Raw genomic sequence first — 25,834 nt, 5'->3', positions numbered from 1 at the left:
GTTAACCTCTAAAACAAATACTGCGAAATGCTGGGCTTTGCTTGGGATTGTCGTCTGACCCTTAAATATCCAGGTCCCGCGGGAGCCTTGTTCTAATGTTGTAATTTCTTCTAGAAGACAGCACCGGGATAGACCATAGCAACCTAAGAAGTGCCTCCCCCAGCCTGCCTTCGGATGCAGGTTCCGCTCCAGCGTGGTTCGCCAGCCGTACAGCCGTCGTGCCCTAGGGAGAAAAAGCATCCTTGTAGGTTCCGTCTTTCATTCCAACACCAGTGATGAAACAAAAGTACGTAGCGAGGCTTCAGTCGGCTGCGCGGCTACAGAAAGCTTCAGGTAAAATACATAAAATGCAATTCTAGCTTGCTCGACCAAGGACCTCTTTCGGCTGGAACTTTCTAAGACGTCATCTCGGCTCCAGAGCTGGGGATTTGGAGTTCAGAGCAGCAATCTCATCCCCTGCGCTTACTTCTGCATGAGTTCTTTCTTTGTTTCTTCAACTCCTCCCCTGCATTCCCTTAGATTTCTGACACGGAGGGCAAGGGCACTGACCTCATACCCTGCTACAGATGCAGTATTTTAATATATCTGTATTTCTGTATCTGTATTTTAAAAGAGATTTCGTCTTGCAATCTGGCTTGTTATTACAAGTGCGTATCGGCAGTCCTAGGCAAATGCTACAGATGGTTACATATCTTAAATGCTTAACCTCCCCCCACGCACGCTTCTTGTTTCTGTTCAGTTTGGTGGCCAACTGCTCTCGGCTCAGTCTGAGCAATTGTTTATGTTAAGACACTCTAGAAAAGAAATTAATAGCTTGTATAATCTATATATACTTGGTACCTTAACAGCTAAGCATGCAGCCTCGCTTCCTGATGGACGGCCTAAGCCGTTGGAGCAAGAAGGGTATCTGAAATTGCCTACAGATTAATGATGTTTCCTTGGGAAGAGGGGGTTGGGGATTGGAGCCCTTCAGAAAAAGGGGATTTTACCATAGCGTGCATTTTCTCGAGAAGAGCTCGGTTAGGGTGCTACATTTTTTTTTTTTTAAGACTTACTTTTTTCCTGCTTACGATAAAGGGATCTGAACTGCATACTTGAAACGTGTAATCTTACCATCGCCTATTTAATCACCAACGACGAAAGGCAGAGAAGCCTCTGCCTCCTGGATCTGCCTGGCTTTTGTGGGAGGTGGGCTTTCGCAGGCATAAGTAGAACCAGAAATCTGTTGCCTCCGCATTTGACTTCTAAGCTTGAACAGAGCACCTGGGCCTGTGTCCCTCTTGCGTGGGGTGGTGGAGCCGCCCGCTGAACACCTGGATTTTGACCATGATTTCAGATGTAGAAGCGAAGTTATCGCTCAGGTTCTTCATTAGCTGTAGCGTTTTGTACAGAACTGTTTCCAGAGTAACTTGTCCTGTAAGATGCGGCGCGTGCTAAGATCTATCAACTTTTTGTGCTTAAGATAAGATCTGTAATAGGTGTCTAATACGGGATCTTGTCTGTTACTTAATCTGTCATAGGACATGTCACAAGAGTGGCTATAAGTATTAAAACTTACCATTAAAAATCGCCACCGAAATGATTTTTTTCTTTAAAATGCGCAAGCTAATATTTTCGGAGAAGAAAATGCACAATTTTTGTTCTCTGTTCAGTGTTAAATTGTGCTCGTTAGCATATTTAGAGGCGGTGTATATGGAAACACTTAAAAAAATGCTGCTTTCTGTAGAAAACCCCCTTTGTTCATAAATATGCAACTTGAATCTCATAAAACTGTGACAAAGTTCTTTACACGCTTAGCAGTTCAACCAACAACTTTGTATCTATGTTACCCAGCTCAACTGAAAGATCATTTTATTTTGTTTTAATATGGTATTTGGCACTTTATGTGCAGTAGTTTAAAGGATTTATTTTTATTTGCACTTAGAAATGCAGATCAGTTTGTCTCCCTTGCCCCTCTTCCTAGTATGCGAGTGGAAGGGAGAGGTATCAACCCCGGCGACTGCCAAAGGTGGCCTGCGAGGAATTCAGAGGGGTTGGGGGGTGGGGAGGGAGGATGGGACTTTGTCTTTTTTTTTTTTTTTTTTTTTAAACACCCTTTTTTTGCTTCATGATATTTTGGAGGTCTGTATTTTTGAGTGTGTCCTGCTTGGCGTTATCTTCGAAATATATGAAAGAAAAATTATATACTTACTCAGGAGCCTCTTGGTTTCCCGTATATTATTATAGATCCCTCATTTTTTACTTCATCTGAAAAGGAAACTTCTCCAGTCACTGTTCAACTGTAAAGTAAGAAATTATTTTTTAAATAATAACTTCCTTAGAGCTGACTTAAAGACAAAAATACTGTACAGGCTTCCTCAGTGTTAAACCTAAGGTGTTGAAACCAAGCAGTGAAGGTGCTATTTGTGAATTACATTTAAGACAACCTTAAATGTTAATTTCGTAAGCTTCCAAAGAGCTTCAGCAGTTCTTGAGAACTCAGAGGAGTTAATAATAAAAGAAAGATTCCTCCTGTGCTCTGTTAGTGCAATTTATTACGTCTTGCAAAGGTCTGTAACTCGGGTTTTAGTTGCACAGTGTCTTTGGAACTGCTTTTCACAATCTACAGTAGAAGTTGTAGGCAGAGTTGACATCTTTTTTTAGACAATCCTCTACCTACAAACTTTGTCTTCCATTGCCTGATTATTGTAGCTCTATAGCAACACTACCATTACAGCACAATAGTTACCAGAATTTGCAACCTGAAATGGAAAATGTGCAGCAGGACTTGAACAACCCAAATTAAACAATGTCACCGAATTCCTAAGCTTCCATGACATCAGTAGGTCTAATAAAAGATGTAATATCTGCCTACATACGTTGCTTTCCTTACATCCATAGATCAGTCCGGCTCTGGTGTTATACATCTTGCATTTTCTTCAGTAAATTTAAAATGGAAATATGACCTAGTGTGTTTCACTGATTGGTATTTGAAGAGTTGTTTTTTTTTTTTAATCAGATCCTAAACCCCTAGAGGCTGGAGAAGACGGGAACATCCAGAACATGTGGACGACTGCATCACAGGTCTGTGTCTTTCAGGATCAGCTCCAAAAGCTGGTAGATTCAGAAATGTTGTTGTATTCTGCTATACTGTTGTGGATTTTAAGCAAACCTTTTGTATCTGCTTAATAAATAAGTACAGAGAGTTAGCATTCTTCACGAACGTGTTTACTTTTTCATAAAGCTCTTTGTTGTCCTACCCTGAGACATTTTATTGCAGAAGAATAAAGAATTAAACAGAATTTAAACAACTGAGATTAAATACGAAAGCACTTCTGCGTGTTCTCCATCACTTCCCTCAGTCTCCCTGCCCTGCACAGAAGCAGTTCGCATTTCTGCGTAAGGCCATTGTACTCCTGCAGCTGCTTTGCCTGGTGTTGTTTGCTTAACTGTAAATGGAGGAAAAATACCAATATTTATAAAATCCGGCTGCAGAATCATTACCTGAAGCAATCCTCTTTTCTGTCCAAGGCTGGAAATGCTGCAGAAGCATTTGATGTGGCAGCCAGAGTGAGACGATGCTCGCACAGTCCTCTGTAATTGTGTTGCTGCAGGCGAAAGGATAGCGTTTACGGAAAGCACCAGGGTACTACACATCGCTGCACAATGCTGGAATTCATTTAAACATGTTTATAACACTTCTCTGCTTTGGAAAGTACAAACAACAAGCCTAGATATAAAACTGGATATTGAGGTGGAATGACCGGTATTTATCAACCACTGTGTGTCGCCAAATTAGATCAAATGCCGTTGGATGCAAAGATGAGCCAAGAGTAGGGTTACGGTCCAACATCCATGAAATTTCCTTAAATACACAAATCCTATTTGTGGTGAATCTCAAGTGGCTGGAAAGTACAGAGGCGTCAGTCCTGATCGTCCTTCGGTTCATGAAACTCAAGTAATGCATAGAGCCTGATGGTTTTTGTACCTATATGTTCCAGCCGGTGTCCTGCTGCTGTGGAGGAGATACGCAGACGGCGTCTGGCAAAAGTAGCAGGGTGAATGTAAGTAAGGAAAAATGCCCTCCCCGTAATGGCAGTAGTTATTATGATAAATGCTCCCTGAGGGAAGGCTGAGTCAATCTCTAGTCATTTACAATAAAAATAGAGAAACAAGATGACGATGGAAAAGGGCAAATAGTAGAATGGAAAAGGGCAAATAGTAGTATAAAATACTGAAGGGGAAAAAAATGGCGTTTCTCCAATACTTGTGTTCTTCCCTAAGATTGTATCTTCGTTCCAATTTTTGGGAAGCTTTTATCTCTGCTTTGGCCTGCTCTTCCTTCTCTCTTTTCTCTAGCTTGTGAAAAGAGAAGTTATGATATTCTGTAGGCATTCTATGAAATATCTGTTTCAAGCAGCTGCAAGGAAGAGCACACTTAATTTCTTTTGGAGGTTTACCTCCCTCAACAAAATGAAGGCTTCTTTTTGGTACCCCTTCATTTGTAGGAAAGCTGCCTGCCTGCCAGCGCTGCAATACGGCAACAGTAAAACAATGATCCTTGTTACATCACCTTCCGATGGATATAAAAATTGAGGTCGTGCTCTGTTTCAGTTTCACGGTTCCTTCATCTGCACCCCAATTCTTTAATAACGGAAAGGTCAAGTGGTTTTCTTTAGGTTTTAAAAAATAAATATAACCATTATGGTCTTTGTGATCAGTGTTATTGTTAAAAGCCCAGGCATTGTTATTTATACAGTTATTCTAAACCCTCTTCTACTACTTAATAAATTCCTGACAGGTGCCAAAGATTGTGCTAGCTGCTGTGCAACCCTAGCCTAGGATAGCTCCTACCTACAGCTGTGACCGTCTTGTTAGCAACAAGGGCAAAACCTGCACCCAAAGTAACACTGGTAATCCCAGACCGATCTCTGCCCAGCCGTCACCAGGAGGAAATGTAGATAGTGTTGCAGATATTGCAGCTAATGCGGTCTTTTTAAAAGAAGAGTTCCAAGGTGACTCGCAAAGCGGCTTTGCGGCGATTCTCAAGGCCCCTCCAACAATACGCCCTGCCAGCCCAGAGGACATCGGAGCGCATCAGAGGTGTGCAGTCAAGGATTAAAGCGTGTCAAACCCCTCTGTCGAGCGGCAGCGAGGCAGGTTTTGCCTGCTGATCCTCCTGGTGTGCCGTTAGGAGACGGCACGGGACGGAGCCCGCTTGCCGTGGGCAGCGCTGGCTGGTGTTAAGCGGTGCCTGGTGGTTGTGCAAGTGTGTGCCACGCTTTTATACTCACTTTGCATCAGAATACGTGACTGTATGGGATGAAAGGCAACGGCAAATTGGATTGTGCCTTAATCTCAGCTGAAGTGCTGTCTTTACAAAGAAGATGAAAACCAGAAAGCTTTAGGCTCCTTGCAGACAGAAGAAAATTTGTAATACATAAACTAGTGGTACAAAGACTAAGCAGTCCCTGAAGAGTATCTTCCCCCTCCAGCAACAAGCCCGAAGTGGGAGAAGCCCCTCTCCACAGCGCTGACCCTACCCCTTCCCAGCCAGGCTCTGTGACAGACCGAAGCCTTCTCCTGCGCTTCGGCATCTCGTTGCCAAAGGAGAGGTCTGTGAAGCCGCTTTGGGGACAGACACCATCACGCTCTCCTGCCTTCCCCATGTCTCCCTGTGCCCCTGGAGTGGGGTCTCAGAGTGGAGTCCACCTTGTGTGGGGACCCTCGCTGAGGGACCGTCACTGAGAGACCCTTGGTGAGGGACCCTCGCTGAGGGACGGTCACTGAGGAACCCTTGCTGAGGGACCGTCACTGGGAGACCCTCGGTGAGGGACGGTCACTGAGGAACCCTCGCTGAGGGACGGTCACTGAGGTACCCTCGCTGAGGGACCCTCTCTATGAGGGACGCTCGCTGCCGGCCGCCGCGCCTCAGGGGAGCGCTACGCCTGACAGCTCCCTGTCAGCCTCCGGGCCTCCTCCCTCCCCTCCCGCCCTGGCTGCTGCCTGCGCTCCCGCTTGGCCCCTTCTCCCTTTCTGCCACGGCTGCTCTCGCCCCCCCTCCCCCCCCCGCCTCCCCGCCCCAGCTGCCGCTCCGGGGCCGCCTCGCCGGCCCCAGCAGCGGCGCCGTCCGGGCGCTCCCCGCCGCCGCGGGCCGCCTCTCCCTCCTCTCTAACAGCGGGGACAGCGGCAGGGCGGCCCGGGGCTGGGTCTGACCGGGGTGGGCTGAGGGGAGGCGGCGAGTGGACCTGCGAACGCCAGTCAGAAATAACACTGTTTTTTTTCCTTTCTTTTCCCCCCGTGGGTTTTCATTTTTTTTCTCCCTTTTCCCGGGCTGGGGGAGGGTTTCCCGGCGCTGAGGCGGCGGCGGGCGGGGGAAGGGCGGCCGCTCCCGCCGCTGCCCCAGACAGTGGGCGGGGCTGCGGCGGCGGCGGCGGCGGCGGGAGGGAGGGAGGGAGGGGGCGGTGCGCGCCGCCTGCGGGTTCGTGCCCGCGCCGCCGCCGTCTCGGTGTCCGTGTCTCCGCCGCCGTCTCCGCAGTGAGGTCACGGGTGGGCGGCGCCTGTTCCGCTCCCCGGGGCTGCCGGGGCCCCCGCGGCGCCGGGTGAGGAACCGGGGGAGTCGGCGGGAGGGGGACGGGGCGGGGGGGGGGGGGCGCGGCGCGGCCCGGCCGGCCCCGCGGTGGGGGAGGGGCGGGAGCGCCTGAGGGGGATGGGGCTGAGCCGGGGGGAGGCGGCGGCGGCGGGAGCGGGCGGGCGTAGCGCGGGGGCGGCGGGGAGGGAGGGAGGGAGGGAGCGAGCGGCGCCCCCGGGGAGCGGGGCTGGGCGGCGAGACCGGCGGCGGCGGGGAGAGGGAGGGGGTGAGCCCTGCCCGGAGCGTTGCCGGCGGGGCTGAGGTGAGTCACGGCGCGGGAGGGAGGGAGGAGGGTGCGAGCGGCGGGATGCGGCGTCCCGGGCCCTTCCGGGAAAAGGCTGCGGGGCGAGGGGTGCCGGGGCGGCGGGGCTGGAGCGGCCCTCCTCTCCCCGGAGCGCCCGGCCTTCCAGGGGCGGCACGCCGGCAGGGAGCCGCTGCCGGGCCGCCCCCCGCCCCCGGCCCCGGCCCGCCCGCCGCTCGCCGGGCGGCGAATGCAGCGCTTCGGGAGTCGTCTGCTGGTGCCAGCTTCACCCATCTGCCAGGGCTTGTAATGGGGCTTACGGTTTTAAAGGCGAGCTCTCTGCGTGCTGCGTTTCGTAATTAGTGGGGAAACGCGTCCCTGTGACAGAGCGAACTCACATTTTGGGGTTGCTTCTGACTGACCTCTTTCTCTTTTCGCAGGTCGTCGGGGAGGACTGACAGAACTCTGTTAGCACAAGACATGAATTCAGCCGGTGGCCTGCATCTTACCTCTGTTACTAATAACGCGGGGTGGGAAAATTCTGACACACACCAGTGACATCTGGGCGAAAGGTGACTCTCTAGGGACGTTTCGTTTTGGCCGGCGATCCGGATCAGCCTTTTAATTTGGGGATTTATTTGTGAACTGCCATAGTAACTCTCACGGTGGTGGTGAAATCATAAAGTTGGCAGCACAATAAAGCAAGCCCGTAAGATTGTGTTTGATCTCCGAGAACTGAAAGTGCTGAACAAAATTTTCATGCAACTTAAACCGAATTTTGAATCGGTTGCATTAAGATCAGCGGCCTTCAAACTGAGACCATTTTTCTATTTTAATATTTAAATAGAGACTTATTTGAAAAGACAGTATATTTTTTAAAGGAAGAAAATGATCAAGGATGGACGCTCCTGCATCAACTCATCGTTTTTTACTAACTTGCTGTACAAGACTGCTGTGTAAAATAGTGGGTAGGGTATGAAGAAAAGCCTTTTGTATACATACTGCAGCGGGTTTTTTATAAGAGAAAATTGAACAAATAACTATAAAACTAAAACATTCGTGTAGCCTCTCCATTATTAATTTTATGGTATTACGTGCAAAATGGGTTACAGTTTTTACTGTTGGAGGCTGAAGAAGTAATGTTTTACTGAAAGGAGTGCAAAACTTGGCGTGCCTGAGGTAATCAAGATCAGTCGAAATTATTTTTTGTATGAACAAGCAGAAAAATGCACACTCAGGACTGACTTAATTAAAGTTCTGGTGTTTAGCGATGGAAAGCCCACAAATAAACTTCCCTCTTGGTCTAGTTTCAGACCAAAAAAGGAGTGGGATCCAAGAGGATGGGAGTCCTCCATTAAAAAAGGCAATGACAGAAATGCATGTAAATAGCAAAGTACGAGTTGTAATTAATAAATTGCCAGCCATAAAGAAGGAAAACTTGGACGAATATGACGAAACTCCTGTGGAGGCTGATGGGGAAACCGCCAAGCCAAACAGTACTTCGCTATCCGAGCCTTTGAATTTAAATCCAGGTTTGAAACACACGTTGGCACAGTTCCACCTGAGCAGCCAGAGTTCACTGGGTGGACCGGCAGCATTTTCAGCTCGTTATTCCCAGGAGAGTATGTCACCCACTGTCTTCTTGCCTCTTCCATCGCCGCAAATACTTTCTGGTCCACTGCTCATTCCCCCGGACAGCTCCACAGAACTCACCCAGACTACGCTGGAGGGGGAATCTATCTCTTGTTTTAAAGTCGGAGGAGAAAAAAGACTTTGCCTGCCTCAAGTGTTGAATTCAGTTCTCCGAGACTTTTCATTGCAACAGATCAATACGGTGTGCGATGAACTGTATATATACTGCTCGAGGTGCACTTCCGACCAGCTTCATATTCTGAAGGTTTTGGGAATTCTTCCATTTAATGCTCCGTCCTGTGGGCTAATTACGCTGACCGATGCTCAGAGACTATGCAACGCTTTACTACGTCCTCGCACTTTTCCGCAAAATGGCAGTTTTCTCCCTGGTAAGAACACCTTGGCCCAACTGAAAGAGACTGGCAGTGCCTTTGAAGTAGAGCATGAATGCCTGGGCAAGTGCCAGGGGTTGTTTGCACCTCAGTTCTACCTTGCGCCGGATGACCCCTGTATCCAGTGTTTGGAGTGCTACGGAATGTTCTCGCCCCAGACGTTTGTGATGCATTCGCACAGATCCCCAGACAAGAGGACCTGCCACTGGGGATTTGAGTCGGCCAAGTGGCACTGCTACCTGCACATTAACCAAAAATACTTAGGAACGTCGGAGGAGCGGGAACTGAAGCATCTCTTGGAGGAAATGAAGGAGAAATTTAGTGAGAAAAATCAGAAAAGAACTCGGTCCAAAGTAAGTTCACCTACTCTTGCAAATCTCCCAAATCTCTGCTCACACGTAAATACTTGTTTTGGAAGCACCTTGCTTGCCTTGTAAGTGGGAAAGCTTGTCAAATCAAGCCTCAGTTAAATTTGTGAGAGCGCTTCACCATGGAAATACATTTCTTGTTAAAAGGCTCGGTAATTTCTTTCCTCATTGGGCTGTAAGCAACTTCATTAGAGCTGGTTTGGCTTTGTTAGTTCTTGTTCTGTTCTAAGGCCTACAGTCTCTGGAAAATTCAGAGCTATTGTGGAAATTTTCATTCTCCCATTTGACCTTTGAGTAGGTTTTATGCGGTGTGTGTTGCAGCAGCTGAGCAAAGCAGAAAGGAGCTTGAAAATCAAGTATTACAAATTAATTTTTCATTTGTTGTTTTTACTCCAGCACGGACACGTGTGGTGTATGGTGACCTGGCTTGCTAACCACCCATCTCGTGACTTTGCGTGCAGGGTAATGGTGCATTGATAAGTTGCTGTTTGGAAGCCCCAAGTCTGCTTGTTCAGCAATAGCTTTCTGTTTAAACTGCTTGTATAGAGAAAGATGGCAAAAAGAGGGGGTTTTAAGCAGCCCAAGTAATGAGCTGTAGGCCGGTATCTTGACAATGGTTAATAATAGACGTCGTATTTTTTCCTAAAATACTGCTGCAAGTCTGCACTGTCGTTCAAAAATACAGAGCTTATTTTTCCCTTAGAGAGTTTCTACTTTAAATAATAAGACAAGCACCAGATAAATATTGAACATCATAGATGTTTCCGTTCATAGAAGGTACAATTTTTTGGATATGATTTAAACTTAGGAGGTTTTTAAATGGTTCCTGCCCTATGACTATGTTTCTTTTCAGTGTATTTGCCATTTATATGTCTGTTTGGTGGCTACTGGTTTGATTATATATCCATTTTGCCTGTTGGATGTTTTGTGGTGGCTTTCAAAATAGCAGCAAGAGCAGTCCGGATGGTTGAGCCTAAAAACAATGGGAGTTTAACAGGGGAGCGTTGCAGCACAGCCTCCCTTTCCCTGTCCTGGGGAAGCTTGGGCTGCTTCAATCATCGTTTCTTTCCCTCCTTTCTGTGGTGCGAGAGAGGTATTAGCTACAACGTGTAGACGTTCTCTTTTCCTACGCTCCTAGGGAAATTTCTTTGCAGGATGTTCCATTTGCTGTTCTGTCACCTTCTTACCACCTTTGCTGAGTCAGTCCTCGGAAGTGGCATCGTTGAGGTTATCTTATCTATCATTCCCTCCGACTTGGTGACAGTTTCTGATGATCGCTCTGCGCTAAAACTTTGTCTTGCTTCTCAGACTAATTCCTTGAGTTCATCACTGTGCGTGGGCAAAAGCTCGCAATGTGGAGAGTTAACATTTCTTCTGAGTATTTTTATAAATCCCACCTCTGCTAAAACTACTGGCTTAACGATTACGCTGAAACCACTACTTCTCTCCATGTATTTTCTTAAGAAACAGTTTTGTCCAAGCTTTAGAAGAAAAGACATATTTTTCATGTAGCCCTTTCAAACAGTTTAGGTAGAAGTCATTCAATGAATTTTAAGTTTACTTGGCTATATTGCATTTTATTTAATTGTTTAGGAGCATCTAAACTGAACAGATTGTTAGGTAAAGAAATATACGTGTATATATTGAAGTAGATGCTTTGTCTCTATTTTATTAACCTGGATGATAAGGGAGGAATGGTGTTAGAAAAAGATTTCATGTTTATTTACGATTACCTTTCATTTTGTTTCCTAAGTAAAAATTTGGTTGCGTGTTATGTAATTCATTCACAAAATGCACACTAATGGGTAGACAATACAGTTAGTTTCCATTTGAAATAGGTGGGAATGTAAAAATCTGACCTAATAACTTGAAAATACAGATTACCTGATATGTAATTCCATATATAAATATATAAACATGTTAAAATGTGAGTCCTAAAACATGGACAAGATGTGATTCAGCAGTTAAAATTGAATTACTGTGTACTAGCTGTAATGTAAGTAGACTATTTGTACATTATTTAAATTATTAGAATGATCTGAATAAGTAGAAAAAACTTGACAGGTGTCAGGATGAGGCCTTTTTTCTAGAGATTATTTGCTGTATTTCAAATTTTATTATTTAAAGGCTTGATGATGAATTTACTATTGTGGAGCTTAGCTTCCTTGTGCCCTCCCTCCTTTCTATCTGCGTTGGAACCGATTTCAGGAACTGCAGGGGTGGAGTTAAATTTCAGTTTCATTGCTAGAGCTGAATTTAGTGGGCTGGAGGTTTTGACCAGAATACTGCAGATGGGATTTCGTCTCTCTCATGGTCAAGTGGCATTTGATTCTGCAGACCTTGGTACAAGCCACTGGTGTGTAATTGGGTACTCTCTTGGCTGCCAGAGATGAAGTTTTGTGACAATTTATGTCAGGGTGTGTAAATATAGACTTTTCCCATACTGTATCTTGTACACAAGAAATTGTGAAGATGTTAGAATGCTAGATGAAGCTTTCAGTACGGTAGGATTTTTTTTAGCTTTATAGGTTTGTTTTTTAATTGAGCAACTTTCCAAAGGTACTGGGCCTGGCTGGAATGGTGTTAACTTTCTTCATAGCAGCCTGTATGGTGCTGTGCTTTGGACTTGTGGCTAAAACTGTGTTGGTAACACACCGGTGTTTGGCTGCCGCTGAACAGTGCTTCCACAGTGTCAGTGCTTTCTCTGTTTCGTGCTCGGCCCCGGCAGCGAGTAGGCTGGGGGTGGGCACGAGGCTGGCAGGGGACACGGCCAGGATAGATGCCCTGAACTGGCCCAGGAGATACTCCATACCGTATAATGTCACAGTCAGAAAAAAAACGGAGGTAGAAGAAGAAGAAAGTGGGTTTTGGCATCCATGGTGGATGTTGTTCGGAGACTGGCTGGGCATCAGTCGGCCTGTGGGAGGCGGTGAGCGATATCCTTTGCTTCGCTTGTTTTTTTTTCTCTTTCCTTCACCTATTAAACTGCCTTTATCTTGACCCAGGAGCTTTCCTGCCTTTGTCCCCATCCCCTGGGGGTGGTGGTGAGGGAGCGGCTGTGTGGGTGCTTGGCTGCTGGCTGGGGTCAACCAACCACACCTTACCCCGAAACCCGCTTCCCAAGGCTGTTTTAATACAATGAAATTAAGAATCAATTTCTTAGCTATGAGTCTTGTTTAAACATATGGTGAGACACCTTTCACTTGAAATTAATAGTACCTTTGCAGTGAAGCACCAAGTATCACCAGCAACTTTGACTAAAGAGTGATTCCAGAAATGTTTCTTGAGACAAACAGAAGAAGCACTGCTAACCAAATACAAAATGCACAGAAGTTCTTTAGGATGATCTATTCTGATGCTGCTGAATTAATTTTGTTTGTTACTGCAAAGGAAATGGAGTTGTCATGTTACTGCAGCAGCTTTTCCCACGTTTGCAATAAAAATTCGTGACTAAATAAAGCATCTGGCAAGTGCTTACTATGATGTGGATACTTTATTGCAAAAGGCTGCTACAACCTTTTGGGAATCCTAGTTTCTGCTTTCTGTTTCTCCCAAACATTTTTAGCATGCCTCTGGCAGAGTTGTGGAAGCTCAGCAGAGCTTTTATATAGGTTTGTAAAGAGATTTTCTTTTAATTTCGTTGCTACTTTGCGCGTAATGGGAAATTGGAAATCGAAGAAACTTCTGTGGCTTGCATCACCCTGCATCTTTGCCAAAGACACTTCATTTTCCAGTACCTCAGTTTCTCTGGTGTGTATGTATTAATGGTGTAAATGAATATTCCACTGAATAGCATTTATGAAGATGTAAACAGCATGTACCCGTCTTCCAATTACCGATTTCTTTTCTTTTCTTTAGGCAGATTCACAGCAGAGCTTGGAATTATCGCAGTGGTATCCAGTTATAAAGCAAGAAGCAGAAACTGATCCTCAACCACCCTCCTTTTTCCAACCCAGGTAACTGAATTTGCTGTGTAGAACTATAAGCATTGTGTGTACAAGTATTTAAATACTTTTGGCTATTTAAAGATAATTCAGACTAAAAAAAAAATGTACTTGCAACCTGAACTGTTAGGAGAACTCCAAGGGATCGCACAGGAATAATTGAACACTAACTTTTTATGCATTTCTTAGTGTAAATATTAATGAACGGCTTATGAGCGGGTTTTGGTACAGGACTCAAGCTGTGATCTATGAGTGTTCTTCAGTAGGCAATACAACTGAAATGTAATTACTATTTCCCTTGTCAGAGTAGAAATGTCAGAAGGTAATTTTTAATCTTTTGTATTATAATATAATGCATGCATGTGGAAAGCTGCATAGGCCCTGTTTACCATGAGTGCAACTTAATTTCCTTTCAAAAAAGACTTGTAAAAGGTGTTTGAAGGCTTTCTTCCGCACTGGAACAATGGCTACGGCTGAACTGTCTGCTGATTAGTTTCCTGGTTTTAGAAACCAAGTGCATTTCCTTAACATAGTACAAAGTTTGTCATCTGCATCAACGAGGGAAACAGTTTTTTTGATGTACCTCTTACACTTACCCGCATGTGGTTATGCATTTACCGTATATGGGTGAGATCAGATGCTTTTGGCTAGCAGTGTGCAGCAAAGCAACACACACACGTCAAACTAGTTCCCACGCAAACATGTGAGTGGTGGGACTTCTGTGATGGTCCCTCAGTTTTCTGTTTCTATCGGTGCCTTCCTTCAAAACTAGGAGAAGGGAAAGCATTGAAGACAGCAGCATTAACTCCAGCATCGTGACACTGATTATCTTGGCTCTTACCTCAACACATTTGGCACTCCTTTCCCTCTCTACTACACAAAAGCTGAGTGGCTAGGTTAGAGCAGTACAGAAGGATGCTCCCAGGAGTCCAGGAGCTGTGAAAGTCCAGGCAAATTGGTCAATATATGTGGGAAAGAAGGTCCAGCATTGGTCTCAGACATGCCCCAGCACTGTCAGTACACAGCTTTGCTATTTAAAGAGTGGTATGCTCATTGCCACTACACTAATCGCTTCGCCCATCCTCCATTGCTAATATAAGGATTATGAAAATGCTGGAGAGTCTGGATTCAGTGGCATTCTAATTTCACTCTTTGCATTTAAATGAAGACTTAATATGATTTTCTATGTGATTTTTTTAGTCAGCTGTGTTTGAAAAATCCTCTTGTTTGATAGCCTCAAAACCTTATCTAGATGACCTGCTCGGTGAAGTTAAAGTGGGTCATTAGGATTTCCTTTTGCATAGGAAAAATTCAAAAAGGACGTGCTTATTTTTCATTGAAGCTTTTACAGTTTGAAATCATGTTAAATTAAACTTACTGCTCTCTACCAGTCATCATTTATTATGCCTTACCTTTCATTCTTAATTTTACTGTTCTGCTGTTTCAGTTATTACCTTTATATGTGTGATAAAGTGGTTGCCCCAAATGTATCTCTTGCATCACAATATAAGGATGTTGCAAAAACAACAGTCAAAGCTTCAGAAGTAATTAAATCCTCACCTGGACAGTCAGAGAAGAAACTTAGTAGCGGAAAGCACAAAAAAGCTGCCTCCTATCCAGAGCTTTCTCTTGAAGAACAGGAAAAAATTGACTTGAAAACTGGCGTGGAGCAGCATAAACGTTTAGGTGAGTAGTGAAAATTACGTTAAAGTCTTTTCAATTTTTACAATTTGTATAATTTTGGAAAGCTCAACACCAAGCTGGTATTTTGTGATGCCACTTCAGTTTTCCAAAAATTCTTTTGACCTTTTTATAATCTTCAGTTTCCTTTGCATTTTTTTTCACTCGGGAAGTTTAATTTTCTGTGATTATTATGCTGTGTTGTTCTTTTCTCTATAGATCCACCTGTGTCCACTCGTTCTGCGAGAGGTGGAAAATCTGAACGTGTTTCTTCCAAAATCACTAGAAGCTCTAGCCGTGTTGAAGTAGGTAATGATCTGCGAACCTTGTCCCCCACTCTCATGAAAGACATCAGTTGTGAAGATGACAAGGGAAGGATCATGGAAGAAGTAATGAAAACCTACATCAAACAGCAGGAAAAACTAAATACTATTTTGCGGAGGAAACAGCAGCTTCAAATGGTACAGTGCCAATCTGAGTGCATTTCACTTTTGACATCAGAAAACTGATGTTAGCTTGTTGGTTTTAGAATCAATATCACAGATCACATTCCTTTAGAAACACCAAAACACAGATAATTTCCTCCCCAGCTTGAATCCAGACACCAAATCTTTAATATCCCTTATGCTCATTAGGTTCGAGTCCACTAAAAATTGGTGTCTTTTCAGTTTGCAACTACTGTGTTCAAGCAGCTCCTTCTTTTATTTTATCCAAATGAAAACTAATTCTTTCACTTTAAAATGTTTTCCAAACATTTAAGTATTTTGGCAAATATAGTTTAAGTCCTCTAAACTTTCTCAGTTTTCAGGATTTTAAAGATGCAGGCATCAGTATTCTAGGATTGGTCTTATCACTGCCCTGCATAAAAAAAGAATACCACCTTCCTATTTCTATTTGATAAGCCCTTGTTTTTAGGGGGGTTTTGTTGGTCTTTTTTAATAATGGATGACATTAGAAGCTGGTGTTCACTTGTGACTTTGCCTTGTTTCTGTTTTCTGATTTAAAGTAAATACTGTCTTTGCCTCTTACATTCATAGACCAGACGTAATAGTTTAGTTTATTTAATGTTAAGCTTAGAATCTATGAGCTCAGATAGGGCCCTAGAGCTGCTGCTTTTAAGTTCTGCTGTTGGAGGTAAAGCTTGTAGAGAAGTTAAAAAAAAGAAATTAAGACTTTAAAAAATATCAAAATGCTAGTGGAAAAAGAAATCAAACACGTATATTCTGTTTTCTGATGATGCACTTCTTACATCTTCAAAGTATATTTTAGTAAATCAGTGCTGCTGCTTTCTGAGGTTCACTGCTGGAAGTTGTGAATCTGTTTCTGGAAGCTCCGCGTACTTGGAAGTAGAAATAATTTCTTAAAAATGAAATGCTTGCTGCAGAATTCCAGGCTGTCATTGATAAGTAGATAAATACCATTGTCAAGCTATTGATATCAGTAGATAAATGTGCTCTTTTCCAGATATGCATTTAAATTCAGTTTTTACTTTTCTGGTCTTAGAACCAAGGTGTATGTGATCCTGATTTTTCTTGACAGGAAGTGGAAATGTTAAGCAGCTCTAAAGCTATGAAGGAACTAACTGAAGAGCAGCAGAATTTACAAAAAGAACTTGAATGTTTGCAAACAGAACATGCTCAAAGAATGGAAGAATTTTATTTCGAGCAGAGAGACCTGGAGAAGAAACTGGACCAAGTGATGAAACAAAAGTGTAGCTGTGACTCCAATTTAGAAAAAGACAAAGAAGCTGAATATGCAGCACAGGTGAGAAGGGAAAGTTCGTTTCAAACCAAACCATATTTAGTGTATCAGGAAATGGTGAAGCTACTGCTCAGCCACCTGAAGGTTTTATCTTCTCCGTGTGTTCTGATACCATAGACGAATACCAAAATAGGTCACAGTGACATATTTCCCTGTTCCTTGATTGAAACTGAGGTAGAATGCAACTTACAGAAACATATGATGTTATTGATGAAATATAACATAAGGTCTGTTACATCCTCATTTAAAACAAATTGTGTTTTTAATGTATATAGGCTTGCTTGTGTTATAGAATTAAACATTCTCATTTTAGTTATAGAAATAAGCTATTCCTCTTTTTCTTCCTTCTATGTTAAAAAAAAAAAAATCCAAACCTCTTAACCACGTTTTTGTCAGATTAGTTGCATACCTTGCTGCTCTTTCTGTTCCTTGGTGGTAGAATCTGCTGCACTGCTGAGCCCCCTTCTGTGCTCTATCAAAGCATTTGGTCAAGAGTTCTCTTGGAAATGATAATCACATTTTTGTCTCTCATTCCTGCTTGTGTTTGCATGTGAAAACCTATGGAGATTTTTTTTTTCTTTCACTTTCCTTTTAACTTTTACTATTGCTTCTTTAGGTTGGTGGTTATTCATGTCATTCCAATGGGAAAAATATAGTTAATGCCAAAGGGAGCCTTGGAATGGCCCTTTTCAAAATTGGTTGCAGTTACGATTGTGATGTATTTTGTACTGTGTCACAGAACACTAGTCTTCACAGGCTTTTTAAAAGTAAACAAAATGTAAAACTTAAGTTCAGTAAAGCTTTGTGGTCATTCGATCATAGCTGTGTGTATTTCCTGTTCTTATTGTCTCAAAATAAGAAACAGGCAGTACTTGAGAGACAGGTTTTGGTATTTTTGGGGAGCAGGGCAGGGACTAGCATCATAAATCCTTCTCGTGAATTTAATTTCATGACATCCCACTCCACAGATTCCTAGCCTTTGCTGCCAGAAATAATCCTCTCTGACTAAGGCCTGATTAACTAAACATCTGGTACAAGCCCTGTTACTGCAAGTAAAGACATGTTCTAATTTATGAAGATAATCATGTATAGCATGTTTTATATGGGTTGTGTAGCTTACTTTCTTTAGAGGGTAAGAACCATAGATTGTTCCCCAAGGAGGCTGGTTGATTGTTTCTTTTGAAGTTAGACTTTGAAAACTAAATAAATTTCTTTCATGAAAGTTTACTCTGCTATTACCTGTGTGGTAGAGCTATTCGCATCATAGAATTTGAACCTTTTTCTCCATTTATCACATCTTAGAATAGATTTTGGACCCTAGGTTCTAAGCAATTGTCAGAAGTACCTGAGTTAAACAGAGGTCCTGGCAACAGGTAACTTCCTCAAGCTGTGTTTACAGCATTTAAAAAAAGCCTTAATCCGATGTCTTCTTGAAGCAGTTGCCCAGGCTGCCCTTTCTCACTGAGAACCATGGACTGGGAAGAACCCTCTTCGTACATTAAACAAAATGAATAATTTGGGATTTGGAACTTGTTTAAATGTCTGTTCTTCCTTCTAGGCCTGCCTAAAGACGCACTAAGTGTCTTCTCCCCCTTTTTGACGTCTTTATTGAATTGTCTAGTTTAATCGTTGCTTTATCCTGTCGATCACAATAGAGCAGTATAACCAGTACTGGAACCTTTCCTTAGAGCTGGAAATCAAAACTCAACCAGAGACGTGCTTATGTAGTACGTGCTGTAACATGCAGGCAGTGGGCATTATCGTACTGCAGCAGTTTACTGAATCAAAGTAGTGGAGTCGGAAGACTTGCATTAATAGCCTGTTGCTGTCTAAGAACCGCTTAAATATTTCTGATTATACTAAGAACCATTTAAATTCCACTGAATGTGGTGTTTTGCTAAAATCAGCACAGCAGTTCCTTTGCCCAGTGCATTTTATAGCAATTGGCAAACACCAGTGATCCTGTATGCTCCTGCTTCTTTCATTCTCCCGAGCTGCCTTCCTCATTTTCAGTGAGATGTATGCTTAGTGATGATTTAGATCAGATAGATACCTATCATCATAAAGGCAGGTGGATTTTTTAGGTTCAGTAGGGTCTTTTTGTAAGAAATAACAAAAATCAATGGTAAAGAAGATAACTGGTTTCCAGTCTCCTCCCTGTTTTGACTGCTGGTAGTATACCTATGAGCAATTTGACAATTTTCTTTCTATAACTAACAAGCAGTAACTTTCCCACACTTGAAATATTCATCAGACGTTTCCAGATCTCACTGTAAATAAGTTCTGATGACACTCTAGCCAGTTTGAGGTTTACTGTACTCCGAAGATGAAAAAAATATTTAATTTCTGTGTTTAAACACAAAAAGTTTCACAAAAGAATTTGGATGGACTCATGTTTGTATTTGAACACACATAAATGCCCAGGCAGTTATGTTCAAGATTTTCTGAATCTCATTTCTAGTAATTCTGTTTCATTTATGCTAAAGGGTATCAGAAAACAGTGTTGGTGGTTTTGTTTGTTCCAGAAATGCATTAAGGCTTTGAAATAAAGAAGTAATATTTTGTCAGGTAAGAGAAATGAACCTGGGAAATTAAAAAATGCTATTTATTCTGGGATTTGTGAAACATCTGATGCAGACATCATCACAATCTTCCTAACGTGTATTATATGTATTATTGACGTGGTCTAGTGTGACAGTTCATATAACTACAATTTATATGTATTTAAAAATTAGGCTTTTTCATTTTTTAATAATACTATGATGTTTATGCAACTTTCCATATTGATGTCATTTGCTAATGGTGTAGCAGGTAACTGTATCCCTCTTGGTAACTGCAAAAGCTGTTAAATACTGGTGAACAGAAATATTTTTATCTGGTGCATATGGTGGTCATCGGTGGCATCTTGAAATGAATAGTTGACGTTTACAATTAAGTTTGATAAAATTTGCTCTGCCTCTCTGTCTCTCCTCTCTATTTTACAGCTAGCAGAATTGAGACAGAGGTTGGATCACGCAGAGGCAGATAGACAAGAGCTTCAAGATGAACTGAGACAAGAACGAGAGGCAAGGGAGAAGTTAGAGATGATGATAAAGGAATTGAAGCTACAGATCTTGAAATCTTCAAAAAACGGAAAAGGAAAATAGAAATTGGAAGAGGAAGCATGACTGCGTCCTTCAAACAGGGTGTTTTGGTTTTTAATGAATTGTGAGCAGTTTCTGTGTGATAAGAAGAAGTATTCTCTACAGATTTCTATTTCCCAGACAAGGCCAGATGAAGATATACATATATATAAATAAATCGAGATAGATAGGTAGACATTTTTAGATTTTCCTAACCAATGAAAATCTGCGTTTATTTGTACTGGTGTTTTTCTCAAACAATGAAAAATAAGAAACTCTTGATTTAGGGTGACCGGTTTCTGTCTATTTCTAATGCAGTCTTGAGGACTCTATACCTTTTAACATTGTCTGTTAAAATCTATGTGGTGATCTTTATTTTGCTATCAATTGCACATCCAGTTATAAAAGTACATTAAAAACATTCTGAATTCTTCAAGGTCAAAAATAGTTTGGGTTTCAGTGAGGATTATGTGTTCTCGAACCGGGGAAAGTAAAGGCAGCTTTTCATCTGTCAGTTAATGCTCGAAATCGCCACGATGATAGATGATTGATCATCAAAAGTGATTTACCAGCGAAAATTTTTCCCATGATTTCATTGTGTGAAGTCAAGCTGATCTTTTCAGTACTTTTCTATTTAACAACTCGTTATCAATCTAAAGAGTTTTAGAGCCGGCATTTGCTTGCCGTGCTGGAAGAAGAAAACATTAGGGTTTTTTTGTAAATTAAAAAATTTACAATTACAATGGCATCTTTCAAGATTAAAAATTTACATACTTTCTTTTGTTTTCTTCTATATAGTAGGTATGAAAGAAACGTTAATAAAAGGCTTAAAGGTGGGGCTTTTCCTTCTAGAAACAGAGAAAGCTTGACTTTTTTTTTTTCCAGATACTAATGCTTTCAAGAAAAATAATATTTATTAAAAAATATGTATTAGTTTCTTTAGCACCCTAAGCCTCCACGCCTTTAGCTTCTTGCCAACTTGTGGATTTTTCTTTCATTACATAGAACAGGCCTTAACTGACGTTGCGTTAATAGCTTAAAAAATAACGTTCTGAGACATGGCACTTTGAAAATCATTTTGATAGCCTCTGTATTTGAATGGCATGGTAATGTTACCATGAATTAAGAAATACAGCATGTTTGTTAAGCTATAACATTTGAAAATGTGTAATTGTACAGAATTACTGTTTTATGTATATATAATGTTTGAGTACTTCAGAAGTCTGGTTCCTAGTGGATTAAACGCATGACTACAAAGTTGGATGAAGAGATACTTTTTTGCACTTCTCTCCAAAAAGTTTGATACAGCTGACAGATGTTAGCTGATTATGTCGGTGACTAGGAATATTTTAGTAGTTCTAGTATTTCACTACATAATTTTAACCTGTGCTTTAGCTTCTGTTTTTGAGGTACTTAGGTCTATTAGTCTCTTAATAATTCAGTTAATTCTGGATGAAACCACTAGTAAAAGCCTACATTGATTATTTTTTTTTTCTTGAGCTAGTAAAACTGAACACTTCTGAGTTCTTTTTTGTTTCTCTTTTAGTGGTATAACAGGACTGAAATATTGCAGAGAAAGATAAAATTGCACATATCTTTAAACTGAATGAGAAATGAGGTGGTAAATTAAATGTCATGGAGTCAGAGGATGATTCTTTTATAGCTGTGTATAATTTTGTCTATGGACTCTGTGTCATGTTTACACTGACAATTAAAGCAGTTTAGATGAAAAAAAATCAATTTTTCTTTGTCAGTGTTGATCAGAAAAGAGGACCCAGATTACATCTTTTCCTTCTTCAACTCCGTCTCCAAATTATTGCTTTAAAGAAAAAAGAAAAGAAAAAAAGCCTGTCTTTGCAACATAGCGATGGTTTGGAAGGAAGGGTGTTGAGTATAAATTATTCTGGTTGCGTATGCACCGCTTACTTTAAAAACACAAGTGTTTTATTGTGACAACCACCAAAACCATGGCTATAGGGAGAGTAGGCAGGAATATTGGTAGAAGTGTGATTATTAGAGATGGGAGCTTGAAGTAGTCCAGCTTGACTGGCAGAAGTTAACGTTGGATTAGCTAGATGGGCAAGTGAGAAAACGCTGTCCGGGGAAACTGAAAAGTTTTTCATTGGGGTATTATCAAAGGAGCAAAAGATATTGTTTCTAGGCGCTTTTCAGTATCAGTGTTTTGAACCAGACTTGTTCGATTGTCAGTGTAGATAGGGCCATACAGACTCATTTAATACAGCTGCAGTAACTGATTTACCACAGTATTTATAGCTTAGCTGTTGAATGTATGGAATCCTCATGGGATTATTATATTAGGATACTGTATATTCCGTTTTCATTTGGGTCTTGTCTATGTTACGTGACTTCTGCTCAAATTTCCCCCTTTGCCGCCGGTTGATGTTCAGCAGAGGCGGTTGCAGTGGAGTACTGCTGTGGCCCGGGTTCCTGTGCCTCGGCCAGCACTTCAACCATCTCTCAACCAGCTGTTAACCAGCTTACGCTGTAGACTATTAAGAAGCCAGTGGCTGTAGTTGGTACTAATATTTTCACTGTTGCAAGAACTCAAGCAGCTATGTGGATGTTTTAGCAATTCCAGCTGCAGATAAGGCCTCCTAATCGTTTTAAAACATCTGGCTGAAAAAGCTAATGGAACATTTATTAAAATCACTTTAAAAGTAGCTTTGTAAATATTCCATTTAGTTAATCTAATGTTAGAATGCATTTTAAATTATTGTAATCCTCTTAAAATTCTTAAATATTACTTTCAGGCTCTTTACATAACATAAAAAATTTTCATATGTGTAGACTTAATTTTATACTGATTTTAAGTAATAATGTATACATAAATGTGCCATAGATTTTGTGTGTTCACAGTCTTTGAAAGATAGTTTTTTAGTAAATTGTAAATAATACTGTATAAGTTTTAGAATAAATATATGTTGACCTTTTTTCACTACCTTATACTAGCTATATTGAATGGTTTATTTTACAGCCTAACATAGGAACTTGGAGTGCACACTTAAGGGCCCTCGCTTAAGTGCACACTTAACGGTAGAAACTCCTTCAGTCATTAGGTCCTCGCTTTTAGTCCTAGCATGCTCATTTTATGTACTGTTATTTGTTTTGCCTACAGTTACTTCTTGCTGACCTTTCAGGCAAGACGTCGTTTTCCCAGATAGTCGTGACATGAAGCCTTCAGGAAAAAATCCTAAAATTGTCCATAATTTTGAAAGTTCCATGATTAAACACCTAGACCAAGATCAAAGTTTCCTAGTGCGCCTTTTGGAACAAAGTAAGTAGGATTCAAGGTGCATATCTAGTTTGCTCCTATACTTTTTTAAAAGAGAACTTTCACATGCATTGTGCGCTCTTAATGAACAAGAAAGTATACAAGCTTAGAGAGTAAAACTCGCGTAATTTTGACAGTCTGAAAGCACTCTCGTTCACAGCGTAGCCGTGGATCCCTAGACGAAAGAGATTTTTATCTAAATCTCCAAACTTAACTAAGTCCCTGTTTTAGTTTTTGTAAAGCACATCGTTTAGCTTGAGTATTTAGATAAATGTAGTTACGTTTCACATTCTTAAACTAATTTTATTCTATATTTAATATATTAATAGCTTAGGTGTAAAATCATTTGTATATAGTAAAGGCATAATGCAATTAGTGAAGTAGGAAAAGGTGAATGGGAGCATAAAGCTACTGGTGGCCTGAAAAAATAAGGCCCATATTTTAGAAGTCACAATGTTTTATTCATACATTCTTGTTTTCTATCAGGGGAGGGGATAGCTAGAATGTGTTATGGAATTTTTGGAAAACTTTCCTAGCATTAGTCGAGAAGTTGGCCTTGAACTGCTGTCATGGTCAGCTTCCTAGAGTTCACTTGTTTGTAGAGTATATATTTTGATTGTCGGTAAAGATAACAACTTTGTATTTTTTCTGCACTTAATTTGCGTAATTAATCCACAGAACAGAGTTTTCTATAACATGGTGAAGTCGGCAAAAGACGTAATTACACCTACCTGTTAATCTGTGCTTGCAATATTTCAGTAATTTTGTTTAAGCTGTCACTAGGAAGCAGCAGAAAGCTGCAAATTTCAATTTTCTTTTTGCTTATTGCATTTGTAGTGCGAGTATTCCTCAGTTTTCATTGCAGAAAGCTTGTAGAATTATCTGTTTGTTGCATATTTCTATTTCAAAAAGACATCCATTTTTTAGCTTTTGTGAAGGCAGTTATTGCTTGCAGATTGCACGACAATTTTGTAGTGTGTCTCCATTACTCAGAAAATTGGTTTTTTTTCAGGGTTAGTGGTTCAGTTGGAAAATGCTTGAAAAATGAGTTTTAAGCACTTCATCAAGCACAGCAAACAAATGGTATAAAATTTTGCTATTTGAAAATTGATTAAATGTAACAATATCAATTGAATTTTTTTCTTCAAATATAGATACCTCACTTAAAGGAAAGCACAGCTGTACTGTATTTAAACTAATTCTAGGAAATAATAAAAGGTTGGTCTAAAATATTCTGTTGCTATTATGTTGCTTTCTGTGATTGACGAAATCTGTTTTTGTGTTTTCATACTCACTCAAAAGTATTTATTGATGTTGACATGCCAGTATAATTATCTTAATTAATAAACTACAGAAAGTAGCTGCAAAACAACAGAGTCTGCATTAGCTCAAGGCAACAGGTTGAATGACTATTCTGAAACCGTAGTAAAAACCTGTGAAAAATGATCAGTGCATTCAACAATTTTTAATACTTTGCCAATGATGTACAGTCTTATCGTTAGAGTTGCTGTGGTTGCATTACATGACACACAAAACTGTCCTCTACCTCACGTGAGATTTAACAGATATTTTATATGGTTTTAGTAAACAAGATGCATCTATCTGGTCACTTAGTTTACAAATTTTGAATTATATTTATTGAAACATGACATACTGTGCTCTTAGCTTATACCTCAATTGTATTTTGTGCTGTTATCCATTTTCATGCCTTGTAAATACCTGTATAGATTGTGGATTCAGAAACAAATAAAGAACTGTAATGTCAGAACACTTGTCTCTGTCATCTTTTTGAACACTGACTTCTAAACTTGACTTTTTGAAAGGTGGTTAACAGTGGTGCTTTTCCGAGGAGGACAGAGCCTTCCTTGCTTTGATGACAGTAAATTAAAACCGGATTGCAATGAAACTTGTTAGCAGAACTCCCACTGCCTGCAGCAGGTCCCCAGTTTTCTAAAGGGCATTTTTAGCAAAATCTGCAGGATCAATAGCCCTCCCTCACCATGAGTCCGTTTCCTAAACCTCTTACAGCTGAAGATGTTCTCGACCCTGAGATTTCTACCTGTCTTGGCATAAAGTTGGTGTTCATACGTGTAAATACAACCACTTGGGTATTTGGCATGTTCTCTGGTGGGTGCACAGCGTTTGTTCCTAGTTGACTACTCGAGCAGTGTTTGAGTTGTTCACACCTCTCCTTAATAGCTTAGTAAGGAACAAGATAAAAATCACACATCACCGTATAAAATGCTGACGTTTATAAAAAGTTAAAATCAGAAATGAGAATTATACTTCATTTGCTGATGGAAAATACGCCCTACGGTGACTCTCAGGAGTTATTCGTTTCTGTAAATCACGCGATTACATTGCTTAACGTTTTTGTCTACCATCAGGGAGCTGAAATAGCAGAAAATTCAGAATAGAAGAGGGAAGAAGGAGGCAAGAAGAAAAGAGGGAGCTGTTCCTGTCAGCTATGTATGAATGGGTCTTCTCTTCAGGTTGAGCTTCCCCCACTTACAGCAATAGGCTATGCTCTGTTGGTCACTTAAAAAAAATGTGGATTGTAGTAAATAAATATAACTTGTACTACAAATAATATTTTGGAGATTTTCCAGGTGATTTTATTCCTACTAAGCGTTTGGGGTTTTTTGACCGATAAGCAAGCGCAGTCCCATACACACACGTGGATGTTTTCCCTTCCCCTCAAATCGGAGCAAAAATGTTTTGTCCTTGTTTTAAGGTACTGGTCTGGCATATAGGAAATCCTGATTGTTTCAGACTCTTAAACCCTTAATGCT

The 25,834-nt window shown here is 41.2% G+C and overlaps 1 protein-coding gene across 5 annotated transcripts; it reads left to right on the top strand.

The window, feature by feature from the left end:
* The first annotated feature begins 124 nt into the window (after window positions 1-124).
* Window positions 125-24,802, top strand: SKIL (SKI like proto-oncogene). 5 transcript variants are annotated; one of them, XM_087739220.1, is made up of 9 exons: window positions 125-333; window positions 2,999-3,063; window positions 3,779-4,043; window positions 7,292-9,228; window positions 13,102-13,199; window positions 14,635-14,873; window positions 15,087-15,328; window positions 16,407-16,631; window positions 19,613-24,802. In XM_087739220.1, exons 4-9 carry the CDS (start codon window positions 8,122-8,124, stop codon window positions 19,772-19,774), a joined length of 2,073 nt encoding a protein of 690 aa, XP_087595346.1. In that variant the 5' UTR covers window positions 125-333; window positions 2,999-3,063; window positions 3,779-4,043; window positions 7,292-8,121; the 3' UTR covers window positions 19,775-24,802. The 5 variants fall into 5 exon arrangements, with proteins under 5 accessions (XP_087595346.1, XP_087595345.1, XP_087595347.1 ...); XM_087739219.1 differs by having other exon boundaries at window positions 3,511-4,043; XM_087739221.1 differs by lacking the exon at window positions 3,779-4,043.
* Window positions 24,803-25,834: the final 1,032 nt, after the last annotated feature.

The sequence above is a fragment of the Nipponia nippon genome, unplaced genomic scaffold (assembly GCF_047370975.1).
Source record: "Nipponia nippon isolate SJK-2023a ecotype South Korea unplaced genomic scaffold, ASM4737097v1 scaffold_7, whole genome shotgun sequence".
In the NCBI taxonomy this organism is placed as follows: domain Eukaryota; kingdom Metazoa; phylum Chordata; class Aves; order Pelecaniformes; family Threskiornithidae; genus Nipponia; species Nipponia nippon.
Note: the sequence above shows the minus strand (reverse complement) of the source record. Positions and strands in the feature narration are given on the sequence as shown.

Bases quoted from the DNA above. Each gene is read 5' to 3' on its own strand.
- SKIL (XM_087739221.1), top strand. From the start codon at position 8,122: ATGGAAAGCCCACAAATAAACTTCCCTCTTGGTCTAGTTTCAGACCAA. The intron at 9,229-13,101 runs GTAAGTTCACCT...TCTTTTCTTTAG, and splicing joins AGAAAAGAACTCGGTCCAAA to GCAGATTCACAGCAGAGCTT. The intron at 13,200-14,634 runs GTAACTGAATTT...CTGCTGTTTCAG, and splicing joins CCCTCCTTTTTCCAACCCAG to TTATTACCTTTATATGTGTG.